Source organism: Ranitomeya imitator, chromosome 10, assembly GCF_032444005.1.
Source record: "Ranitomeya imitator isolate aRanImi1 chromosome 10, aRanImi1.pri, whole genome shotgun sequence".
NCBI classification, from domain to species: Eukaryota; Metazoa; Chordata; class Amphibia; order Anura; family Dendrobatidae; genus Ranitomeya; species Ranitomeya imitator.
Window position 1 is genome coordinate 89,376,947 of NC_091291.1, and position 27,710 is coordinate 89,404,656.

General features: G+C 43.1%; 1 protein-coding gene across 1 annotated transcript in view; it reads left to right on the forward strand.

The window, feature by feature from the left end:
- The window catches only part of LOC138651609 (alpha-tectorin-like), a 360,891-nt gene that overhangs the window by 124,314 nt on the left and 208,867 nt on the right, over positions 1-27,710 (forward strand). The window contains exon 8 of the mRNA XM_069741925.1: positions 25,443-25,476. Coding sequence (XP_069598026.1) covers positions 25,443-25,476 — 34 coding nt within the window. The remainder of the gene's footprint in view (positions 1-25,442; positions 25,477-27,710) is intronic.

Below are 27,710 nucleotides of genomic sequence, written 5' to 3' on the forward strand. Positions count from 1 at the left end.
CTCCAGAGAAAGTTTCATGCGGCTCCAAGGTCACCGGATCATAACAGTTAACGCATTCCATTAGCGTATGCGCTAAACGGATTGCACTAACGCAATGTGAACCTAGCCTTAGAGATTCGCCTTTTCTGGGGCGGCTGAGAGCTGATGTTTTTAGCCTGGGAGGGCCAGTATCAATGGCCCCTTCCTAGGCTATTAATATCAGCCCACAGCTGTTTGCATAGCCTTTGCTGCTTATTAATTATAGGGGGACCCTATGTCATTTCTTTAGGGTCCCCCATTTTAATAGCCAGTAAAGGCTAATTATATAGCTGTGAGCTGATATTTATAGCCTGGGAAGCTCCATGGGTATTACCCACTTCCCAGGCTAAAGTAAATCAAGCTTCTGTGAAATCAAACTGTCCACTTAGGAAGGAACACTGTTTGACAATCAACTTCACATGCTGTTGTGCAATTGGAATAGACAACAGATGGAAATTATTGGCAATTATCAAGACACACTCAATAAAGGAGTGGTTTTTCAGGTGGAGACCACAGACCACATCACAGTACCAATGCTTTCTGGCTGATGTTTTGGTCACTTTTGAATGTTGGTTGTGCTTTCACACTCGTGGTGACATAATATGGACTCTACAACCCACACAAGTGGCTCAGGTAGTGCAGCTCATCCAGGATGGTACATCAATGTGAGCTGTGGCAAGGTTTGCTGTGTCTGTCAGCGTAGTTTCCAGAGGCTGGAGGCACTATCAGGAGACAGGCCAGTACACCAGGAGATGTGGAGGGGGCCGTAGGAGGGCAACAACCCAGCAGCAGGACCGCTGCCTCAGCCTTTAGGCAAGGAGGAACAGGAGGAGCACTCCCAGAGCTCTGCAAAATGACCTCCAGCAGGCCACAAATGTGCATGTGTCTGCAAAAACTGTTAGAAACTGACTCCATGAGGATGGTCTGAATGCCCGACGGCCACAGATGGGGGTTGTGCTCACAGTCCAACACCATGCAGGACGCTTGGCATTTGCCACAGAACACCAGGATTGGCAAATTTGCCACTCGCGCCCTGTGCTCTTCACAGATGAAAGCAGGTTCACACTGAAATCATGTGACAGATGAAACAGACCTGCAACATCCTTCAGCATGACCGATTTGGCAGTGGGTCAGTAATGGTGTGGGGTGGCATTTGTTTGGAGGGCCGCACAGCCCTCCATTTGCTCTCCAGAGGTAGCCTGACTGCAATTAGGTACTAAGATGAGATCCTCTGACCCCTTGTGAGACCATATGCTGGTGCGGTTGGCCCTGGGTTCCTCCTAATGCAGGACAATGCCAGACCTCATGTAGCTGGAGTGTGTCAGCAGTTCCTGCAAGATGAAGGCATTGAAGCTATGGACTGGCCCGCCCGTTCCCCAGACCTGAATCCGATTGAACACATCTTTGACATCATGTCTCGCACCATCCACCAACATCACGTTGCACCACAGACTGTCCAGGAGTTGGCAAATGCTTTAGTCCAGGACTGGGAGGAGATGCCTCAGGAGACCATCAGGAGCATGCCCAGGCATTGTAGGACGATCATACAGGCACGTGGAGGCCACACACACTACTGAGCATCATTTCCTTGTCTTGAGGCATTTCCATTGAAGTTGGATCAGCCTGTAACTTCATTTTCCACTTTGATGTTGAGCATCATTCCAACTCCAGACCTCTGTGGGATATTAGTTGGAATTTACATTGATCATTTTTAGGTTTTATTGTTCCCAACACATTCCACTATGTAATGAATAAAGATTTACAACTGAAATATTTAATTCAGTGATATCTAGGATGTGGGATTTTAGTGTTCCCTTAATTTTTTGAGCAGTATACAATGAAGGTCCTGACCACACATAGCCCAATTATCCTTCAACAGATTATAATGCTTATTTTTAAAAGTTCTTACAGAGTCTCTGTAGGCTCGTACACTTGGTGGTTGCAATCATGTAGGTTTCAACTTATTTACATTACCAATACAGTGACATTTTAGTCCCTATAACAGGCTGGGACCTGACCTCTGGTACTACGGGTATATTTACACAGTACAGGTATTGATAGTGACCTGACTGGTCACTATACTTGCTACCACTGGTGTAGTGCACTTTCTATTGGCTACGCTACGGGTGATTCTACGTAGCACAGGTATAACTTATTTCCTAGGACTACTCCTGCTCCCTATGGGCATGACAGATTCACCGTTGGCAGGGGGTGGATTCTCTTGGTCCGCTGCTGGTGCAGCATCTGCTGCTTGAGCCCGCTGGTCTTGAGTCACATCTCTTTTTGGCACTACTAGCTGGGGAAAGGTCAAAACGGGCATAACTATGGCCAGGTACTCTCTTGTCCAATTTAGATGGAACTCGCCGAGTACTGTGCTGATCTTTTCCTCCACTTCTTCCATTGGCTGAGGAATGTCTTGGTCTTCAATCCTCTCCTTCAGTTGGTCAGGGCATGGTTTTAGATGATCCCTCGACACTGCCGCTGAGGTTTCTCCTCCATCTTTACCAATGAGACACAACTTGGGATTATCAAAGTTTGAAGGCATGACGGTGTATGGCTCAGCCTCCCACTAATCATCCAGTTTGTGCATCCCCCTCTTTCCCTTGTGAACCTATTCTCCCGGTACCAGAGGAGTAGCTGGAACTTGTTGGTTGTAGCTCTTTTCCAGTCTCTGCCTTGCTTGGGACAAACTCTTCTCTACGCATTCTTGCACCCTGCGGTATTGCTGCTGCCGCTCTGTATCCCAGTCTGCATCTGGTGATGTCGTTTCAGGTGTTAAGACTCCCATGTCAAAATCAACGGTAACTTACCAGGTCTCGCTCTCATCAGGTGGGCTGGAGTGCAGTTGGTGGAATTTACCCGGATATGCTTGTATAGATCCAGCAACTTTTCTGGCCGTTGGTTTCTCTCTTCCAGGGGCAAGGTTGCCACCTGATTCATTTTCTTGCACATGCCATTTGTCTGTGGATGGTTCGGCGTTGTCCTGATTTTCTTGCAGCCGCACAGGTTGCAGAACTCTTGGAACACTTCTGCCTCAAAGACTGGCCCTTGGTCGGTGAGCACTTGTTCAAGGTAACCGTGTGATCGACAAAAATGTTCTTGTAATGCTTTGGCTGTTGTCTTCGCTGTTTGGTCTTTAACAGGCATGACTACCAGGAACCTTGAAAAATGGTCCACTATGGTGAGGGCATAGACATAGCCTGAACGGCTTGGGGTCAGCTTCACGTGGTCCAAGGCTACCAGTTCAAGCAGTTGTTTGGTGATAATGGGCTGTAGGGGAGCCCTCTGGCTGTTACGGTCTTTCCGGCATAGGTTGCATGGACCACATTCTCGGCACCACTTCTCAATGGCTTTCCTCATGCCAATCCAGTAGAATCTTTCACGAAGTAGGGCCTCCAGCTTCTTCCACCCGAAGTGTCCTGCTCCATTGTGGTATGCCTCTAAGACCATTGGCGCATCCCACTTTGGGACTAGCACCTACTTGACCAGTTCGTGTGTGCGCGATTTGATGTTCCTCTGACACAGCTTACCCTCATGGATGAACAGCTTGCCCTTCTCCTTCCATAACTATTATGTTTCCTGTGGAGCATCTGGACCAGGGTGCGAATCAGCTTGTGTCAGCAATTCTATTACCAGGCGGACTGTCAGGTCTCTGTCCTGCATCTCTGCCCAGCCATGGTAGGGCAACGGGTTAAACATGGCCTCTTGCATCACATAGCACTTGTTCCTCGAGCAATGGGAGCACTGGGCCTCTTCAGGGCGGTGGAAGACTAATAACTCGATTTTCTCTTGCTCTTCCGGGTCTTCTCCCCCATCCGACAAATTGGGCATCCTGGACAGAACATCAGCATTAGCGTTCTTATGCTTTGATCTCTTTTTGCAGGACTCGCTGCTCACCGGAACTGGCAGTTTCAGCTACCTGTTGTAATAAAACAATAACCTCACCAAGACAATTTTCTATCACATTAGTAACTAAGATCATCATTGGCTTACATTCTCACCGATCAATATCTACAATTATCAGACCTTGGGCTTTCAATTCTACTCGCCCCACCTTAATGGTCACCTCCTTATACCCCACTTGTGGCAAAGGCTGACCATTGCTGGCAACTAACTATTGTCAGATCATTATCTTGGCCACAGGTAATATCAGAGTCAGTCCAGTACCATTTGTAAAGAATATATGGCATAGTCATCACATGGGAGCGGGTGCCCAGTAAAGCATTCATCGGGATGCCGTCAGTCACAACTGGGAGGACCGGTCGTCCTCTGACATTCTTGGCTCGCCAGCTTTGTGGGCCTGGTCATCCTACTCCTGAGGGTTGGCCCTCTGCCCCCAGGGGTTGCTTGTTTAAATTGAAGAATCTTGCGATGTGTCCCGCCTTGCTGCAGCGGTGGCAAATGGGTCGTCTGTCCTGGTTGTAGCGATCGTTGTCTCTCCTACTGGTCGGTGGGATCCTCTTCTGCAGTCTCGACGGGATGTCATCTGGACTGGAGGGTAGCTGGATATACTCCTTTTGGGACACTTGCATGGACTGCATGGTTTTAGTTAGTGCAGCCACACTTTTGGTCAGCTCCTGGACCTGGAGATGCAGTCCTGCAGAAGGGTCATTAGCCAGGGTCTGCGCGTCGACCTCAATGGTCAATGTGGGCTTGATGAAAGGATGTCGCTCGTCCTGGTGGTATATAACTGCTGGGCGCCTAGGGGGTGCTGTGCGGCTGGAATTTGGCTCATGCCATACCCGGATGGCCCTATCTTTAAAGTGTGCAAAGTCTAGGTCAGGGTTTTTTAGGGCCAATATGCATAGCTGTGTCCTGTGGGTGCTGGACAGGAATCCCTCAATAAATTGCTCCTTTAACAATCTGTCCCCATCTTGCACGCTGTCAGGGTCAACATGCTTAATGGCTCACAGCACCTCATGGAGATTAAGGGCATAGTCCTATATTCTGTTATGCACCCTCTGTTTGCACCCAAAAAGACTCATTTTTATCTCTGCTGCAGTGCGGGTGTCAAAGGTGTCCTTCAGCCTGGCCAAGATTTGCTTAAGGGTACCGTCACACAGTGGCATTTTGATCGCTACGACGGCACGATCCGTGACGTTCCAGCGATATATCCGTGACGTTCCAGCGATATCGCAGTGTGTGACACGCTCCTGCGATCAGGGACCCCGCTGAGAATCGTACGTCGTAGCAGATCGTTTGAAACTTTCTTTCGTCGTCTAGTGTCCCGCTGTGGCGGCATGATCGCATGGTGTAACAAAGGTGTGCACGATATTGTATACGATGTGCGCATAGTAACCAACGACTTCTACATCGCACATACGTCATGAAATTATCGCTCCAGCGTCGTACATTGCAAAGTGTGACAGCAGTCTACGACGCTGGAGCGATATTGTTACGATGCTGGAGCGTCACGGATCGTGCCGTCGTAGCGATCAAAATGCCACTGTGTGACGGTACCTTAACAGTTCTTTTATCAGTGTCCTGCCAGGACTTTACCTCCCTCTGAGCTGCACCAGTTAACTGGCCAGTTAGGATGCTGACCTTCTGATTCTCAGACAGAGGGTACACTTCAAACACTGCAGAGCCTCTCCTTAAAATCACCCAAAGGTGTGTGACTCCCCTGAGTATTGCGATAACCACGCTGCTCCCGGTATGTACGACATTGATAACGGCATTATGGACAATGTGGCTGCCGCTGGTTCCGGCCCGTTCATGGGTGCTGCGGCCACCACTGGATCTGGCTGTATCGTGGGGGCTGCGGCCGCTGCTGAATCTCCACCCGGATTGGACATTTTCTCCTCCCCCCTAGTGAACCTCAGCCAGGTCCTGCATTTCATTACCGGAGTGAGCGGCTGCTCCACCAGCGGTCTGGATGGTGCTCCTTCCGGTTTTCAAGTCCAGCTCCTCCTCCTCCTGCTTATTCGCCAACTGACGGCAGGACACGGAGCGCAGCTTCCCTTCGCACACCTTCTTTAGCATTGCTCATGAAGACACACCCCTCTGCTCCTCGTACGTCGCGTGGCATGAAAAATGGCAGTTATCACACATTTTAATAAAGTCTATGGTGCACAGGACCCAGTTTGCTGGGTCGGTCCATCCTGTTCATGACGCCAGAAAATGCAACACCCGGTAGGGCCCTGGGGTACACGGAATCGGGTCGCATGGCTCTTAAAGGGGTGGTCAAGGCAGCGGTGACCTGGTTTGTGGCCCTGGGCGCGCAATAAAAATAAGAAAGGGGAAGTTCATAGGCAATTGTGCGTGACGCCACCTGTGGTGTTCAGCTATGAATGGCCAATGCTGCTTAAGCGGACCGCTGGGGTCGATTGTGATGCAGCTGGGATGGTTCTGCTCCCCACAGGTGGAGCAGGGCCCCAGGGCTACCAGTACAGTTTTGTAACGGACTTGTAATGCTGGGATGCAGGACTGAGGGTCCAGGAATAACTAGAGGACACGAGGATTGCAGTTTTCTTTACCTTTAATCCCAGGTTGCAGGTGCAGTCTGGGGCACAAGTCACAGCTGGTGTTGGAGATCCGGGCAGCCTGGAAGCAATTCAGAGCCCACCTAGCCAGGTGGAGTTGGAGGCCTTCCTGCTGTGCTATTCTCTGGGTGCTTGGTGCTTTTAGTTCTCCTCAGGTCCCTCTCTCAATCTGTCCACTAATTGAAACACTACCGGCATGGCAGGCAGCTTGAGCCTGTTCTAAGTGTCACTCCCTCGTGGTGACTCCGGGCTCTAGTATGCTGCTGTTCCTTCGGGTGTCATCTGGGGCCAAGAAACCTGCAATCTCCTGTGCTCTGGATTTGGTTGCAGGGCCTGCAGTTCCCACACCACCATGGACTCCGATGTCCAGTCTTTGGTGCCCTGTCCTGGGGTGAGCTCAGTCGCAGCTCCAATCCCTCAGGTTCTCCTCACTTCTTGCCTCTTCCTCCTCTGTCTGCTCCCTCACACTGACTAAGAAGCTCTAACTCCGCCTCCAGACCAGAACTTATAGGGAAGCTCTCCTAAAAACCGGGTTTTGAGCTCCCCTTCTGGTCTGGAGTCAGGAATGGTGTTGGATGCGGACATCAGCTGTTAAGGGGACCCCTCTTTGCTTCCAGTCATGGCATCACCCCCCTGAGGAAAGCAATGCCACTGTGGCAACCGGACTCCTTGGATGCCACTCAGGGGCATCAGCATTGGCGTTACAGGGACATTACACTGGAAGTTGAGTACATTATACTTGGAGTTGTAGTGACATAATAAGGGGCTTTGGGATGTTATACTGAGGACTCTGGGGACATCGTACTGTATAGGTGGCTGTGTTGACCAAACTGCATAGGGTGGTTTGTGGAACATTATACTGGGGTCCGTAGTGAGCCTACTGTATTGAGGCTGTTAGGGACCTTATGTTGGGATCTGTGGTGCCCATACTGTATAGTGTGCTGTGGGGGACTTTATACTGGTGGCTGTGGTGACCATACTGTATAAGGCACTGTAGGTGTCACTACACTTTTGAATAAGGGGCCGTAGGGGCCATTTTACTGTACGGTGGATTTGTGAGTCCATCATGCTGTGGGTGCCACCTTACTAAATGCAGGACTATGATGGACATCATAAAATATATATATTTATAGAGAAATATACGGCAAGGTGACCTCCTTCTGATGGGTCCTAATCATAAGGGCAGAGGGTGTGTTATAGCTGATAATTGCCAGACAGTGTGCTGGTTATAGCTCATTCAGGGGGACAGTGTGGCAGGTGTGGCTCATAAGAGCAGACAGCGTGGAGGTCATCTACTATATAATTGTCTAAGGGTCACTTCCATCTGTCTGTCTATCCTTCTGTCTGTCACGGATATTCATTGGTCGCGGCCTCTGTCTGTCATGGAATCCAAGTCGCTGATTGGTCGCGGCAAAACAGTCACGACCAATCAGCGACGGGCACAGTCCGGAAGAAAATGGCCGCTCCTTCCTCCCCGCAGTCAGTGCTCTGCGCCCGCATACTCCCCTCTGGTCAGCGCTCACACAGGGTTATTGGCAGCGTTGACCGCGGTGTAACGCACTCCATTAATGCTGCTATTAACCCTGTGTGACCAACTTTTTACTATTGATGCGGCCTATGCAGCATCAATAATAAAAAGATCTAATGTTTAAAATAATAAAAAAACTAAAAAATTGTTATATACTCACCGTCCGTCGGCCCCTTGGATCGACAACAGGCCTTTCCCGCTCGCGATGCTCCGGTAACCGGGCCATGCTGCGATCTTGCGAGATGATGACGTAGCGGTCTCGCGAGACCGCCATGTCATCATCTCGCGAGACCGCAATGCACTCTTCAGACCGGAGTGCGCGACGAGCGTCGGTAATCGCTTCGATCTGGGGCCAACAGAGGGTGAGTATATCACTATTTTTTATTTTAATTCTTTTTTTTAACAGGGATATGGTGCCCACATTGCTATAGACTGCGTGGGCTGTGCAATATATTATGTGGGCTGGGCAATATACTACGTGGGCTGGGCAATATACTACGTGAGCTGCGCAATATACAACGTGGGCTGCGCAATATACAACGTGGGCTGCGCAATATACAACGTGGGCTGCGCAATATACAATGTGGGCTGCGCAATATACTACGCGGGCTGCGCAATATACTACGCGGGCTGGGCAATATACTATGCGGGCTGCGCAATATACAATGTGGGCTGCGCAATACACTACGCGGCTGGGCAATATACTACGTGGGTTGCACAATATACAATGTGGGCTGCGCAATATACAACGTTGGCTGTGCAATATACTACGTGGCTGGGCAATATACTACGTGACTGGGCAATATACTACGTGGCTTGGCAATATACTATGTGGCTGGGCAATATACTACGTCGCTGTGCAATATACTACGTGGCTGGGCAATATACTACGTCACTGGGCAATATACTACATAGCTGGGCAATATACTATGTGGCTGGGCAATATACTACGTGGCTGGGCAATATACTATGTGGCTGGGCAATATACTACGTGGCTGGGCAATATACTATGTGGCTGGGTAATATACTACGTCACTGGGCAATATACGTAGCTGGGCAATATAGTACGTGACTGGGCAATATACTACGTCACTGTGCAATATACTATGTGGCTGGGCAATATACTACGTCACTGGGCAATATACTACATAGCTGGGCAATATACTATGTGGCTGGGCAATATACTATGTGGCTGGGCAATATGCTTCGTGGCTGGTCAATATACTACGTGGCTGGGCAATATACTACGTGGTTGGGCAATATACTACGTGGCTGGACAATATACTACGTGGACATGCATATTCTAGAATACCCGATGCGTTAGAATCGGGCCATCATCTAGTATATTATAAGAGGCTTATATAGGGCACAGTATGGACAGATATTTTTATGCAATGAGCATTATAATAACACACTTACTTTTAATGGCACTGTGTTGGGATGTGTTGCAGAAGGCAACAGAAGAGGTAAATTTATAGAGTTGGACTGTGGATGTGAAAGGTCATTATGGTATCTCAACAAGATGGGAATGAAAAGAAAGAGAATTACTCGATTAAAGAAGATGTCACCTGTAAAGGTACATGGATGTAAAATTTTTATTTGTGATACTGCCTGTGTCTAATACGTACTCTGATTTCTGTATAATCCTCAGGTGATGGCAGGGAGCAGCTGTGACACCCCAGGATTCTGGTTGTCACAGTGGCATTGCTTTCTTCACGGGGAGAGTGATGTCACGCTTGGATGCAAAGGAAGCTCTTCTTATCAGGTAATCACAAGGCACACAACATGTTCACACTCCAGGCCAGAGGGGGGAGCTCTGATCCTGCTTATGGGTGGCTCTCCTATTTATATATTCTGGTCTGGAGGGAAAGTTAGTCAGTGAGTGCCAGACAGCAGATTGGAGCAGTCTGAGGCAAAGAGCAGTGTGAGGGGCCGTGCAGCCTGAGGTGCTGCAGTTCCAGGATTGAAAGAGTACGGAAGGAAAAACAGCGTTCAGTGAGTGTGCAGGAGAGCAAAGCACAGGAGAGTGGCAATTGGGGAGGACAGCTGCGACTGGGCTACCTCCCTGGCAGAGCGCAGACACTGGTAGCCGGAAGACCGAGGTTTCGGACTCTAGGAGGCACAGCAGAAACCAGCAAGACAGCTGGACTACATGTTACCTGTCCGCCCTGACACCCAGGAGACACAGTTGCGCATAGAGCCCGGGTCATGATAGAGACCCTGTAAAAAGGCTCGAGCCACCTGTCATACGTGTTTGTGTCCCACCTTTATGGAGGACAGAGAGAACTGTGAGGACATTGACAGAAGCCATAGGCAGCAAGGAACCTTCTGGTTCTGGTGGCTTCTAACTCCACCTGGTAAAGGGGACTCTGAATTCACTTCCAAGCCGGCCGGACCCTGCCTGTACCTGTGATCTGGTGCCCTGGACTGTGGCTGACTGAAGTCTTCAGTAAACCAGGTAAAGAGACTGCAAACCAGTGACCTCAATTCTTTACTGCACCACTCACAATCTCCATCTACACATCAGGAGCCCTGGGGACCTACTTCACCTGTGGGAAGTTATACCATCCAGCTGCCATAACATCACCCCAGCGGACCCCTTTTAAGCAGTGTCGGTCCCCTCTGACCGAATACCATAGGTGGAATCACAAACATAAACTCTATTCAAAACCCCTATAAGGACATTCACTTTAACATGGGCACCCAGGGCCACGGACCGGGTCACCGCCACCGTGACTACCCCTTTAAGTACCAGACCAAGTACTGAGTACCCCACGGCCCTGGCGGGCGTTCTACAACATCTTTCAGTATCTCCTTACCATTGTTCAAGACATACTGGAAGTTGTAGGTTCATGTGATACAAATGTATGTATGAACTCACCTGACATTTCATTTGATCACTTTATTAAGCTTGAATTCAAGTATTTATGGTGGTTCTGGTGATGTATTCATGTATTGATGGTGGTCCTAGGGTTGTATTAGTGTACTAATGGTGGTTCTGATGACCTCTTATTTTACTGATAATGGTTCTGATGCCATATTCATCTACTATGGATGGCTCTGATGTTCTATTTATGTACAGATGATGATTTTGATTTTGTATTCACATAACCAGAATCATCGCCAGTACATGAATACATCATCAGAGCCACCAGTAGTTCATGAATACAGCACCAGAACAACCATCACTACATGAATATGTCACCAGCAGAACAGGAGTATATCACCAGAACCACCATCAGTACACGAATATGTGACCAGAAACACCTTCAGAGCAGAAATAGGGCACCAGAAAAAAACATCAGTTTGTTGTGAACTGTACTTGTCACATGATGGACGCAAACACCATCAGACATAGCCATATGCGGGCTAGATTTTATTTGACGAATTGTAGATTCAATTTACATCATTCATTTCACCATACAATATACTAAAAAAAAGGAACAAATTTGAAATGGTGGGAAAAAATGTGATTCCGTCAATGTAATATTTCAAATTAAAAAAATATATATATTATTTTTTTTTTAGTTCCTTTTGATCATTTCAACCTGCGATCATCACTTGTATATACTTCAATGCGGCAGTATTGTAGTATACAAGCAAAAATGATATTCTCCTTTGAAAATGACAAAGATTGTAACTGTGGCGGCTTTCATCAGGCCCCCAGCTGCCATGACAATCCATCGCCCCCAGAGATTGTGTCACAAATATGGTGACACAAACATGATTTATTTTACATAGTGTTTTTATGGTGCAGTTATAGTTAAACAAATAAAAAATACTGTATTTAAATCTGGTATTGACCTAAAGAATCATTTTAATATGTCAGTTATTCCACATGTTCAACCCCAACGTTCATTAATATTTGTGCTGTGTCCTTAAGACTTAATATGTCCAAGAAAGGTAAATGATCCAGTTTCAGTATATAGAGAAAACATCAGATTTTATATAATCCCTTTCTGACATTTGTCGTAATAATACATCTCTGTGCCCTGGGCCTATCTGAACAGGACATATTATTACTGCATTGCGATTGCCCACGCACACTGATTCTGACAGCTGACACCTGGCACTAAGTACCAGGAGTGGTCACGCTCCACTCCCAGCACTTTAACCCCCTAAATGCATTGATCAAACGCGATCGCAGCATAAAAATGATTTTAACATCTGAAATGTTGGCCTACAGAAATGTACGTTCAGTAAATGCACTCAATACTTGGTCAATACATCAATGCGGCATGGCATGGAGGCGATCAGCACTCTTCATAAGGAGAAACTTACCCTCTGATGACTCTTGCATACAGGCCATATTTGTGCAGGAGTCTCTCAACAGTAGAACAATGTAGTGCAACTCCAGAGTCTACTAAATCTTTCTGAAAATGTTTTACAATCAAGCGGGGGTTCTGATTTGCCTCTCTAGCAATCCTACGAGCAGCCCATTGAAATTTTGCTTGATCTTCCAGACCTTATCTTGACCTTCACTGTTTCTGTTAACTGCCATTTCTTAATTACATTTCGAACTGAGGAAAGGGCAACTTGAAAACGCTTTGCTATCTTCTTATAGCCATCGCCTGCTTTGTGGGCCTCCACCATTTTTATTTTCAGAGTGCTAGACAGCTGCTTAGAAGAACCCATGGCTTCTGGGGGGGGGGGTTGGCGCAAGGTTAGAGGAGGCTGGATTTTCGTAAAGCTGAGAAATTTGCATCACCTGGCCTTTCCTAACAATGATAGTGACCAAGCCATAACCCTAACAGGCTAATTAATGTCTGAAACCTTGGTCAAAGTTATCTGAGCACACAAATCTCCAAGTGTGCCCAAACTTTTGCCTTGGCCCATTTTCCTTTTTGTAATTTTTAAAATAAAAAAATGACAATATATATCTTGTTTGCCTAAAATACAAATGAAATGTGTCATCTTTAACTTTAGGCCTTTTAGAGATCATTTCCTCTTCATCTTGCTTTACTGTTCACAATAAGTCATGTTGGCCATGGGTGCACACATTTTTACATGCGACTGTAGCTTGTGACTTGCTCACATTGCACACGTTCTCTGGCAGACACTGAGTTTAGATTTTTTTTTCTTTCAGCAATATTGTTGGCTTGCTTTATTCTGCATGAAGAACAAAATAAAAATGTGTAATTGAAATGCCAGATGCATCTACTATATAATTGTCTAAGAGTCACTTCCGTCTGTCTGTCTGTCTGTCTGTCTTTCTGTCTTTCTGTCACGGATACTCATTGGTCGCGGCCTCTGTCTGTCATGGAAATCCAAGTCACTGATTGGTCGTGGCAAAACGCCCACGACCATTGCCACGACCAATCAGCGACGGGCACAGTCCAGCGGCAAAATGGCCGCTCTTTCCTCCCCGCAGTCAGTGCCCGCTCCATACTCCCCTCCAGTCAGCCCTCACACAGGGTTAATGCCAGCGTTACCGGAGCATGGTGTAACGCACTCCGGTAACGCAGCTATTAACCCTGTGTGACCAACTTCTTACTATTGATGATGCATGTGCAGCATCAATAGTAAAAAGATCTAATGTTACAAATAATACTAATTAAAAAAAAAAGTTATTCTCACCCTGTGACGTCGCCCGCTGTCCTCGGCAGTGCAAGCGGCAGGTTCTGGAGCCAAGGATGCTATGCGAGAAGGACCTGCCATGACATCACGGTCATGTGCCCGCGACGTGATCACAGGTCCTGCGTTCATACCAACCCTGGGACCGGAAGCTGCTGCGTGCACCGTACACAGGCGCCAGGACCTCAACAGGCCTTCGTAAGGTGAGTATATGTTTATTTTTTATTTTAAGTCTTGTTTAACCACGCATATAGTGCCCACATTGCTATATACTACGTGGGCTGTGTTACATACTGCGTGGGCTCTGTTACATACTACATCTCTGTGCTATACACTATGTAGCTGTGCAATATACAACGTGACTGTGCAATATACAACGTGACTGTCCAATATACTACGTGGCTGTGCAATATACTACGTGCTCTGTGTTATATACTACGTAGCTGTGCAATATACTATGTAACATAGTAACATAGTAACATAGTTAGTAAGGCCGAAAAAAGACATTTGTCCATCCAGTTCAGCCTATATTCCATCATATTAAATCCCCAGATCTACGTCCTTCTACAGAACCTAATAATTGTATGATACAATATTGTTCTGCTCCAGGAAGACATCCAGGCCTCTCTTGAACCCCTCGACTGAGTTCGCCATCACCACCTCCCCAGGCAAGCAATTCCAGATTCTCACTGCCCTAACAGTAAAGAATCCTCTTCTATGTTGGTGGAAAAACCTTCTCTCCTCCAGACGCAAATAATGCCCCCTTGTGCCCGTCACCTTCCGTGGTATAAACAGATCCTCAGCGAGATATTTGTATTGTCCCCTTATATACTTATACATGGTTATTAGATCGCCCCTCAGTCGTCTTTTTTCTAGACTAAATAATCCTAATTTCGCTAATCTATCTGGGTATTGTAGTTCTCCCATCCCCTTTATTAATTTTGTTGCCCTCCTTTGTACTCTCTCTAGTTCCATTATATCCTTCCTGAGCACTGGTGCCCAAAACTGGACACAGTACTCCTTGTGCGGTCTAACTAGGGATTTGTACAGAGGCAGTATAATGCTCTCATCATGTGTATCCAGACCTCTTTTAATGCACTGGCTGCTCCAGGTAAGTTTATCATTAACTAGAATCCCCAAGTCCTTCTCCCTGTCAGATTTACCCAGTGGTTTCCCGTTCAGTGTGTAATGGTGATATTGATTCCTTCTTCCCATGTGTATAACCTTACATTTATCATTGTTAAACCTCATCTGCCACCTTTCAGCCCAAGTTTCCAACTTATCCAGATCCATCTGTAGCAGAATACTATCTTCTCTTATATTAACTGCTTTACACAGTTTTGTATCATCTGCAAATATCGATATTTTACTGTGTAAACCTTCTACCAGATCATTAATGAATATGTTGAAGAGAACAGGTCCCAATACCGACCCCTGCGGTACCCCACTGGTCACAGCGACCCAGTTAGAGACTATACGATTTATAACCACCCTCTGCTTTCTATCACTAAGCCAGTTACTAACCCATTTACACACATTTTCCCCCAGACCAAGCATTCTCATTTTGTGTACCAACCTCTTATGCGGCACGGTATCAAACGCTTCGGAAAAATCGAGATATACCACGCCCAATGGCTCACCGTGGTCCAGCCTATAGCTTACCTCTGTTCTGTTATATACTACGTCGACTGTGCAGTATACTATGTGGCTCTGTTATATACTATGTGGCTGTGCAATATACTACGTAGCTATGCAATATACTACGTGCCTCTACAATATACTACATGGCTATGTTATATACTACGTCGCTGACCAATATACTACATAGCTGTGCAATACACTACTTAGCTGTGCAATACACTATGTGGCTGTGCAATATACTACCTGCCTGTGCAATATACTACGTGCCTGTGCAATATACTACGTGGCTCTACAACATACTATGTGGCTATGTTATATACTACGTGGCTCTGCTATATACTACGTGGCTGACCAATATACTGCATACCTGTGCAATACACTACGCGGCTATGTTATATACTACGTGGCTGTGTTATATACTACGTAGCTCTGCTATATACTACGTACGCTGTGTTACATACTACGTAGCTCTGTTATATACTACGTAGCTATGTTATATACTACCTCGGTTGTGTTATATACTGTACTACGTCACTGTGCAATATAGTACGTAGCCTGTGCTATATACTAACTACATATTCTAGAATACCCGATACATTAGAATCGGGCCACCATCTAGTTATGAATATAATCACTGTAGTAATCCTATCTCTTTCCCCCTATTAATTGAATCTCCATATTATCCTCTTTTCTATTCAGTCTATTTCACAAATTGTGTTCATTGTATAACACACACTACATGTAGGATTTGTCTACTGTTTTATGACTTTCTCTTCCAATCTTTATTAAGGTGTAAATGGTGAAATTCTTTCACCATCCAGATTCACCCCAAAATGGTTGCTACATTTCCTGCCTCTGCTTTTCTACAGGCTAAGAAAGTCCCTCTTGATTGGCTATGCTATATCATGTGATGTGATAACTGTAAAGCGTTAAAGGGAAGTCCCTTTTTCCCAACCATAGCTTTGGAAACTTTTGAAGTGTGTAAAATGGTGATGGTCAGTTTTGTTTCTTTTGTGAGTCAAAAATTTCAAGACCTTCAATTTGCATGAAATCAATTTGATCAGCTTTAAAAATATTGCAGCTTAATTCTGATATTTTAGCCTATCCCCGATATGTCTGACATTGCAACTAACCCCATTGACTTGAGCTGTAATACCAGACGGCGCCATGGACAAAAGTGGCGCTCTTTCTAGAATAATGCAGACTGTTTTCTCTAGCCTCAAATAACCCCTTTAAATGAATGTGTAATGTAATGGCTTTCTCGTAGGCAAAATGGGTGTGGTCATGGATGACTATAGTCTTTCAGTCCAAGATCCCACTTTATTCATTCCCTTCTGTGGAAGACGAGAGAATAAAGAAGAGGACGTTTCAGAAAATAAATGCAACTGTCTATTTCACCCTTCTATACTCTCCATTTTATAAGGAAGAGGAAAATACAGATAAAATCAATTTGCTAAATTGTTCGTGAACAAAAAGTCCTCTATGCAAAGCTGACTTAGTCATTTAAATGCAAACTCGGCTTCTTTTGTCTGGTGTTTTAGACAAATGCTAATTCTGTAATTTAATAGCCATGTTGTTTTTTTTCTTTTTTTTTTTTTTGGAAAGGTGAAAGGGTTTTTTCTCTGTTGTGTTCTTTAGATGAAAGTATTTCTGGTCAGGAAGATTAAACTAGTCCAAGGAGTTGACATTTTCATCTGACTTCTTTTTTTTTTTTTTAAGCAGGTAAGATTTCAGGGAAAGAAACCCACTCTAATTTCACAGCCCAAATAAAAAAAAAAAACCTACACAATTGTAGGAGCAGCGTAATCAATAGCGATAGACGGGGGTCTTTGCTCTTCTCTGCGCGCCTTCCTATATCATCATACACACACAACGTATCGACCGGGAGCAAAGGCCATAGGAATTACTTTTATTCTCAGAAACAACAAGTGAAAAGGAGACGGGAGCCGAGAGACTGGTGAAGCCCAACTATTACACCTGGCCAGGTATGCCGCGCACCCGCAGTCATTGTACGACCACCTATGATATGGACTGTGTGCACGTATGGGGACACGTACTGGAAGGGAAGGCTTTATAGTAATAGTATCCCCTCGTTTGCTTACAGATGCTGTTTGTCACCAGAACAGTAGGACACCATTCCACTGATTTGTCTCCTTAAGTATGTATGTGTTTTACTACTGTGCACTATATACAGTCTTATGGGCTACCTGTATGCCTTGTATATACTTTGTTATATATTGGCTGTACCCCCCGGTGGGGTTGTAACTCAATTCTGAAGGATTTAAGCATTTACTGTGACTTTGGGATGTAAGAGAACAACAATATAGAAATAGATCAGTTATAGATAGAATTATATATGATGATTATATCTATACTTATTATATATGTCTATATCTATAATATCTATATTATTTATGATGTCTATATTTATTATATCTATATCTATTATATCTGATGTCTCTATGTCTATATCTATTATATCTATACCTATTATACAGTATATGTCTATATCTATAATATCTATATTATATATGATGTCTATATATCTATATCTATTATTTCTGAGGTCTATATCTATTATATTGATATCTATATTATATATGATGTCTATATCTATTATGTTTATATTTATTATATATCATATCTATATCTATATTATATATGATGTCTATAACTATTATGTTTATATTTATTATATATTATATCTATATCTATATTATATATGATGTCTATATTTATTATATCTATATCTATTATATCTGATGTATATATTATATTGATATCTATATTATATATGATGTCTATATCTATTATGTTTATATTTATTATATATTATATCTATATCTATATTATATATGATGTCTATATTTATTATATCTATATCTATTATATCTGATGTATATATTATATTGATATCTATATTATATATGATGTCTATATCTATTATGTTTATATTTATTATATATTATATCTATATCTATATTATATATGATGTCTATATTTATTATATCTATATCTATTATATCTGATGTATATATTATATCGATATCTATATTATATATGATGTCTATATCTATTATATCTATATCTATTTTATATGTTTATAACTTTTATATCTATTATATATGATGTCTATCACCCTTGAATATCTTATCTGAACAACTCTTGTTTGCAGTACTATAAGACTATGTTGCAATGATGACTTTTTGGTGATTTTTTTACACTGCATATTTTCGGGGGAAAAAAATGCAAGTAAGTGATTTATTTTATTTAATGGGTGTAGAAAATCTACAACATCAAAAACTCACCAAACCCTGATCATGGGATCGTAGCCTCAGACCAGGAATACGTTGCGATTCTTGTGTTTTTGCACAATGGTAATTATTGTTATTGTAGTTATCTACTGTACTGTCCTACTACATTTTCTAGAAAAGGTTCGGGTAACTTTTTGCCATTTTGGAAGCCATTGGTTATGTTCATTTTCGAATGTATCAGGAAATTATTACTTTGCATGGAACGTTTCAGTGGACACAAGAGACGTTATTCTATTACCACGACTCCTGTGTGTCACATTGTGTCACTGGGGGATAGCTGTGTATCATTGGCTTTACGTTGGCTTGTGCTCTAGTTTTGATCATCGTTTCTGTAGTTTGAAAGTTCTTAAAGGACTTTGGTTATTTTGTTTTTTTTTTTCATAGCTTTCCATTGTTACTCATTATTCCCATTACTCATTGGACTTTTTGCAAATGGTCTGACGTTTCTGTTAATTATTTATTCTTGTTTTAATAATAAGGTTTTATTGCTCAAATACATGGGAAAAAAAATCTGTCTCCCCTATTGTCTACATGCGGTTGAGCCTTTTTTGAGTACGGATTCGCTGGGATATTCAGTGATTTATTCTGCTTTGTTGTAACTTATGTTTGTTACGGCTTATAATCAATTTACTTATATTGTCTTCAAAATACTAAATTAGATGATTCTACTGTTTTGGTTTTAGTGTTAGTATTGTTTTAATGTAAGGCTACGGATTTGGCTTTAAGGCTACGGATTTGGCTTTGAGGTTGTGTGCACACAACGTGTCTTTGTTGCATTTTTGAAGCATTTTTTCTGCACAGTTTTGTCACGAAACCTGAAAGTGAATGAGAATCCTGAACTCCCATGCACACGTCGCTTATTTTTTACCTGCAGATTTGGTACAGCCAATTCTTTCAGTGTTTTTACTGCAGATTTCACCTGTACTAATGAGTGGGGGAAAAATGTGCACCAAAAACACAAGTAAAAAATGCATAAAAAATACCTGTATTTTACATTTTCCTGCCAAGAAAGGTAGAAATGGTGCAGGAATTTCTGCAGCAAATACTTAATGTGTGCACCCATGGGGTGGCGTCTGGGGAGATTTTTTTTTTGTAGGAGTATTGACTCATCGCATATATTGTTTCACACTTGTACATGTGACATCATCCTAACACCCCGCTCCATTCAGCATCTAATGGAAGATTTCAGTTATGTCATCTGTTATTGTAAGTGGATTTAGCAGGGACACAACTGCAAATGAATATCACCACACAAAAAAACATTTTTAAAGAACAAATTAAAAAGGAAAATTCAATATAAAAAATATAAAAATGATCAAGTTACTTGGTCAAAACAAGAGACATGTGAAGACGGCCATTCTTCACATAAACTTTCTCCGACAGCCGCTACTTAATGCAGTATTTTTAGAAGAGTATACAACAGCTGTAGGCTTATGCTCGAGGGAGTATCTTGAGCGCACAGCAGACAGCACTGCCAACAATCACAGTTTGCTATCATGTGCAGTAGTTCCTCTAGATTGTATCGGGCGGCCTCTGAATTATTGTTTGTTTCAGTATTTCCTGTAATCCTCAAATAAAACACCATTAGAATTGGAGCAACCATGACCACCAGACAGAAAAATAAGATAAAAAATAACAAAATTTATTGGAAACTCTATAATTAAAATTATATGTAAGCCATATAGAATAACAGGATTTACATAAGGAGGAGACATGGAAGCATGCAAGGAATGGGTAAGATCCAATAAGACATGGGGAAGCAATATAGGAAAGCCATAGCATATATATGGCAAAGACTAGATCAGAGAGCAAGAGCCAAAATGTCAGTACTGGCCCCCTGATAAACATCAAATTAGCTATATAGAGTGCATAATTCACAGTGATACCCCCTGAGAAAGCAGCTACATGAAACGCATGTTGGGGCAGCAAGGAGATTATCTATGGTCTGGATATACTGTGGGTAAGCTTTACACAGCTTTTATTATACAGTCATGGCCAAAAGTATTGACACCCCTGCAATTCTGTCAGCTAATACTCAGTTTCTTCCTGAAAATGATTGCAATCACAAATTCTTTGGTATTATTATCTTCATTTAATTTGTCTTAAATGAAAAAACACAAAAGAGAATGAAGCAAAAAGCAAAACATTGATCATTTCACACAAAACTCCAAAAATGGGCCAGACAAAAGTATTGGCACCCTCAGCCTAATACTTGGTTGCACAACCTTTAGCCAAAATAACTGCGACCAACCACTTCCGGTAACCATCAATGAGTTTCTTACAATGCTCTGCTGGAATTTTAGACCATTCTTCTTTGGCAAACTGCCCCAGGTCCCTGATATTTGAAGGGTGCCTTCTCCAAACTGCCATTTTTAGATCTCTCCACAGGTGTTCTATGGGATTCAGGTCTGGACTCGTTGCTGGCCACCTTAGAAGTATCCAGTGCTTTCTCTCAAATCATTTTCTAGTGCTTTTTGAAGTGTGTTTTGGGTCATTGTCCTGCTGGAAGACCCATGACCTCTGAGTGAGATCCAGCTTTCTCACACTGGGCCCTACATTAAGCTGCAAAATTTGTTGGTAGTCTTCAGACTTCATAATGCCATGCACACGGTCAAGCAGTCCAGTGCCAGAGGCTGCAAAGCAACCCCAAAACATCAGGGAACCTTCGCCATGTTTGACTGTAGGGACCGTGTTCTTTTCTTTGAATGCCTCTTTTTTTCTCCTGTAAACTCTATGTTGATGCCTTTGCCCAAAAAGCTCTACTTTTGTCTCATCTGACCAGAGAACATTCTTCCAAAAACGTTTTAGGCTTTTTCAGGTATGTTTTGGCAAACTCCAGCCTGGCTTTTTTACGTCTCGGGGTAAGAAGTGGGGTCTTCCTGGGTCTCCTACCATACAGTCCCTTTTCATTCAGACGCCGACGGATGGTACAGGTTGACACTGTTGTACCCTTGGACTGAAGGGCAGCTTGAACTTGTTTAGATGTTAGTCGAGGTTCTTTATCCAACATCCGCACAATCTGGCGTTGAAATCTCTTGACAATTTTTCTTTTCTGTCCACATCTAGGGAGGTTAGCCACAGTGCCATGGGCTTTAAACTTCTTGATGACACTGCGCACGGTAGACACAGGAACATTCAGGCCTTTGGAGATGGGCTTGTAGCCTTGAGATTGCTCATGCTTCCTCACAATTTGGTTTCTCAAGTCCTCAGACAGTTCTTTGGTCTTTCTTTTCTCCATGCTCAATGTGGTACACACAAGGACACAGGACAGAGGTTAAGTCAACTTTATTCCATGTCAACTGGCTGCAAGTGTGATTTACTTATTGCCAACACCTGTTAGGTGCCACAGGTAAGTTACAGGTGCTGTTAATTACACAAATTAGAGAAGCATCACATGATTTTTCGAACAGTGCCAATATTTTTGTCCACCCCCTTTTTTATGTTTGGTGTGGAATTATATCCAATTTGGCTTTAGGACAATACTTTTTGTGTTTTTTCATTTAAGACAAATTAAATTAAGATAATAATACCAAAGAATTTGTGATTGCAATCATTTTCAGGAAGAAACTGAGTATTATCTGACAGAATTGCAGGGGTGTCAATACTTTTGGCCATGACTGTACATTCACATTGTATTATTCACTCTATATACCATATTTTTTTTATTATAAGACGCACTTTTTTTCCCTCCAAATTTGGGGGAAAATTGGGGGTGCATCTTATAGTTCGAATATACCTTACCGGTTGCGGTGGAGCAGGGTCCCATGGTCACTGCTGGAGGAGGCAAGAGTGGCGCATTGTCCATAGAATTGTAAAAGCACCAACTGTCATCTCCTATTGCTAAATACATATTGTACCTATGATTTGAGAGGGAAATATCAGTCCAGAAGGAGAAAAGCAAATTTCTGTGATAAGATGTATTATAAAGTTAGTTATTTTCATGTTTATTACTTATTTATGAAATGAAAATGACAGTTAATGAATGGCATGTATGTTGAAGAAATACAGTGGGGAAAAAAGTATTTAGTCAGGTCTGTGAGAGCCAGAAATCTTGCATGTTTTTAGGTGACCAAATACTTATTTTCCACCATAATTTGTAAAATAAATCTTGCCAAATCAGACAAGATGATTTTCTGGATTTGTTTTCACATTTTGACTCTCATAGTTGTGGTCTACCTATGATGTCAATTACAGGCCTCTCTCATCTTTGTAAGTGGGAGAACTTGCACAATTGGTGGCTGACCAAATGCTTTTTTCCCCACTGTATTTATGACAGTCTCATTTATTTGAATGAGGTTTTGCATTCACAGAACTTTCTGCAACAAATCTGCTTGCATAACCCCTTCATTTCCAGTCAATTTTTTTTTTTTTGCACTTTCATTTTTCCTTCTCCTTCCTCCAAGACTCATAGACCTAGACATATACATTTGCTTATTTTCTGCTGGACATGTTGTAGATTTGAATGATATTCTTTTCACCACACAATATACTGGAAAAATGGGAATATAATTACAGATGGGGTAAAATAACAAACAAAAAGAAAACGCAATTCCGCAATTGTTTATTTGGATTACAATTTTATGGCTTTCAATAAAAATGACCTGGCAACATGATTCTTCAGGTCAGAACAATTATGGGGATACCAACCTCATATAGTTTTGTTTTTTGTATCTGAAGTAGGCAAAAAAACTAGGAAACTTGTAAAAAAATAAAAAAAAATAATAATAATTTAGTTTGTGTTGCCTTTTTCTGACATTCAAAACACTTATTTTTCAGTGTTTTGTTTCTTTTTTACATTGTGCTGACTTTTTTATTAATACAATTTTTGAGTACTTTTATCATTTTGAGCATATACCCAAAGGGTAAATTAATTTTACATTTTATACATTGGACATATGTATATATGTGGCTTTACCAAACATGTTTATTTTAACTTTTTTTTGTTTATTTTTAAAGGACAAGGGGATAAGGGGAGTGATTTAAACTTTTATACTTTTTTTAATTTTTATATATTTTTTTAGAGTCATTGGCCATTGCAGTACCATAGCTCATCATAACACACAATTCCACCTGTTTTGGAGGTGTATGTGGCCTCCTTACCTCTTGACCCCTGTGTGCCTGCACAGGTTGCATTAATAATATGTCCACCGCCAAAGTGCCCCCCATATACACAGTGGTCATTATTACAGCGCAGGCAGTGTACATAGTAAAGTGTACCCAGAGCCAACTGCGACTGCGTTTTGCTGCTCCACCAATTAGAAGAGTGTTCCTATTGCTCCACATTGAACGCTGCTGTTTGTGCTCCAACTGTTTGTGTTCAGCTTGGTGTATGGGGAGCACTGGGAATGTTTGATAGAGTGGTGTGCGGCTGGGTGCAGAGGGGGTATATTTACTGAGCGTGCATATGTAACATGGTGAAGGGCAGTGAGAGTGGCCCAGCACGTTACTTGAAAGTGTCAGTCCTGGTGTGTGGACTTGTGCTGTGAGGGCCTTACGCCTATGCAGGTCACATGTAACCGATGGCGTAGGTTTGCCAGGTCAATCCCTTCTTTACAGCATGTAAGAGCTGATGTGAAGATGGCAGAATTGCTGGATTTGTCCAGATTAGGTGCTCCTGCAGTTCTCTCATGTTACAGACGCAAAGCGTGTTTGCTTGCAGCAGCACAGAGGCGCGTCTTTGCCGCTGCTCTCAATGGTCAACTAGGCTGGTGTGCCCTTATTCAAGATGATGTGAGCTATTCTATAACCCCTTCACAATCGTCTATCATACATATACTGTGGATAAGGAGTGCATGTATATGAACCTGGGGGGTTGTGTTTTACGGTGCCCATCGTCATCACCACTGCCCCCTTCCCGTGACGAGATCAGATTCCTTAGCCTGAATCACCTATAGGAGCAGTGGGGTAACTCGAAGCTCATGGGCCCAATGCAAAAGCTCCAATGAGGCTCACAATTATTGCAGTTCTTTAATAGTATTGGTCTTTTCATATAGCCCAAAGAGACTTTTTAGACCCCTTCAGCTCCAAGGCACAGGCACAACTGCAATTCCTGCACCTAATGTAGTTGCACCACTGAATGGGAGGTATGAGCGCAAAGAGTGCCTGGGGCAGCATAAACTTTAAATACAGCCCTAATCAGAGCCGGTAATAATAATAATAATAATAATCTTTATTTTTATATAGCGCTAACATATTCCGCAGCGCTTTACAGTTTTGCACACATTATCATCACTGTACCCGATGGGGCTCACAATCTAAATTCCCTATCAGTATGTCTTTGGTATCCAACATGTGTGGAGGAGGCTCAGATCCTGTGCCCGCATTATACACCCATTCCAAGTGTGCAACACGTTTCATGAAGGGTTTCAAGGGAACCTGTCAGATGATTCACTCTGCCGAAAGAAATGACTTTCCAGTACTGATTAGCGCAATTGTATTCCGCTTAATTTCCCTTATTTGTAAACCTGCTCGGCTGACATCGAAAAGTACACTCATGAGTGGTGTGATGTGAGGCATTTATAACTGGTCGTTGTGAGGGATGTTGATAACAGAAGGAGGTGAAGTCGTTGTTCTCATGGGAAATCTCCAATAACTGTTCATAGACTATTGGCATATATTGAAATCTTTCGCCCGCCGGCTATCATTAATGCTTGTGTACAAAAACACTTAATTTACTTATTGACAGTGATATAGGAAACATTTTCGAGTTGCTATTAATTTAAATGGCTGAATCATTGTGCTGTTGATTGCATGGATGTTGATCACATTTGCTATAAACCAACAAACGCTAATCGCAATGCAAACTTAAGCTACGTTGTGTTATTTGTGGATTTGTTCCAATCAGTCCTGTGAAAGCCTAACAGTAATTAATGTCTCTTGTTCTAGAATGAATTATTCATCTCTGCTGGGATTGTGGTCTGCGCTTTGCTTGCTACAAGGTTAGAAAAAAAAAGTAATATCAGTCGAAATATAGTAAGGTTCAATAATGGGATATAAAATATGCACAAAAATATAAATGTTATGTAAAAGCTTTGCAATACTTCTCTTATGGATTCATGTGTGATTAGCCCTAAAAGCGTAAACCTACCTATCGATAACAATTGAATAAAATCTAGTATAAAGAACACAGTCACTATGGACAATCAAGAACAGGTCTATTCAGTGCTGTAACCTGCTGAGGACGGCTACCGCATCATCTGTTCTACGTCCTGTGAAAAGCCGCTGCCATAAAGCCGGGGAAATGGAAAAGAACTCAGACCCAATTACAGAGATCGTTAAGTCAATGAGCTCTGACCGTAGCAGTAAGGAAATCAGGTTGACATTGCCTTTCAACAGGCCAAAGCAGCTCCCTCAGGGCAGGGATTAAAAGAAGGGACTGCCAGCAATGATCTTCCTCCAACCAATCCTTACACTGTGGTCAGTTCCTCCCCTTCTTCGCTCTTTCCACCTCACATTCTCCCGGGAACTTCCTATCTGATAAACTGTCCCAATATCTGGCCATTCCCCAAGTGCCCCACTGATCTGCTGTAGTGTTCTTGTTATAGAGTATAATACTGACTCCAAACCTCGCCATCCAACATCAGTGCTCCACTTCACTATTCCCCGGGAGGTCATGGATCTGCCATGTTCCAAAATTGAGTGGAACTCTTCAGCAGGGAATGCCAGCTAAAGAGTGAGAGAGCTCATAAATCCCAGCAAATTCATTCTCCGCCCACCCAACCTGACGGACAGCTGCAGTTTGTACTAAGCAGCAGGGAGGAGGGACACTGAGGAGCCATCAATCAGGCTGGGCGGTTGGAGATAAAGTTTGGCATTTTCAGGATAATAAAGTAAGTACAGGTCTAATCAGGACTAAGGCTACTTTCACACTAGCGTTTTTTGACGTACATCGCAATGCGTCGTTTTGGAGTAAAAACGCATCCTGCAACGTTTTCCGCAGGATGCGTTTTTTCTCCATAGACTTTCATTAGTGACGCATTGCGACGTATCGCCACACATTGCATCCATCGTGCGACGGATGCGTCATGTTTTGGCGGACCGTCGGCACAAAAAACATTCCATGTAACGTTTTTTGGTGCGTCGATTCCGCCATTTCCGACCGCGCATGCATGGTCGGAACTCCGCCCCCTCCTCCCCGGACCTTACAATGGGGCAGCGGATGCGTTGTAAAACTGCATCCGCTGCCCACGTTGTTCTTTTTTTTTCGCAGTTTGCTTCGATACATCGGGCCGACGCATGGCGACGGCCCCGTACCGAAGCTAGTGTGAAAGTAGCCTTAGAGATCAGGTCAAAACGTACATGATTACTTGCACTTTACTACTGTTATTTCTATAGTTCTCAATAGTAAATACTATATATTTGGAATTGTTCTAATCCAGTTACCAAATCTCCCCAGCTTCCTAATTGTACAATACCTGGCCCCAACCTTAGCCTAGAAAAAGTAGAGTTAATTAAATGTTGTTTTATTGTTTTATTGTTCTTTTAAAATATGGGACAACTTCCCATGCAGGTCTCAGACTCTCCTTATCATAAAATCACAAGTGAGAGGAAAAGGAGGGTGGCTCTAGGAGAGCAGAGTGCAGCCTTTGTCATCTCAATCACTGCCTATACAGAGCACAGCAGTCAAGATTAGTTTTTCATCAGCTCTTGTGCTCTGCACAGACCGCAAGTAGTACAAAGCTCACTTCATCATACTGAGAGCATTTATCTTGACAACTCTACTACCTATCCTATGAAGAATGCAGCAACTGATGACAAACCCTTCTTAATTGTTGTGCCCTGCATAGGAGCCTGTAGCCCAGTGCACCAACCAAGATGTCAAAGTATCTCCTAACTACTTCTGTAATAGCTCACTGGCCGCCATGCGAGCACTAACTGAGCCCACGAGGTGATCCAAAAATAAGAATGCAATGGGTGAAATGTTGTTCTTTATATAATCTTCCACCCAATGCAACCACCCCTGTGCTCCTCCCCAGGCTGTGTCAGTGCTGTTAAATATTGGGTTTCTCAAACACATAAAGGTCATCCTGTAATTGTGATCCTCATTTACGTAACAGTGACACAAACTACAGCACTGTGCAAAAGTTTGAGGCAGGTATGAAAAAAAATGCTGCAAAGTAAGAATGTTTTCAAAAATGGAAGTGTCAATAGTCA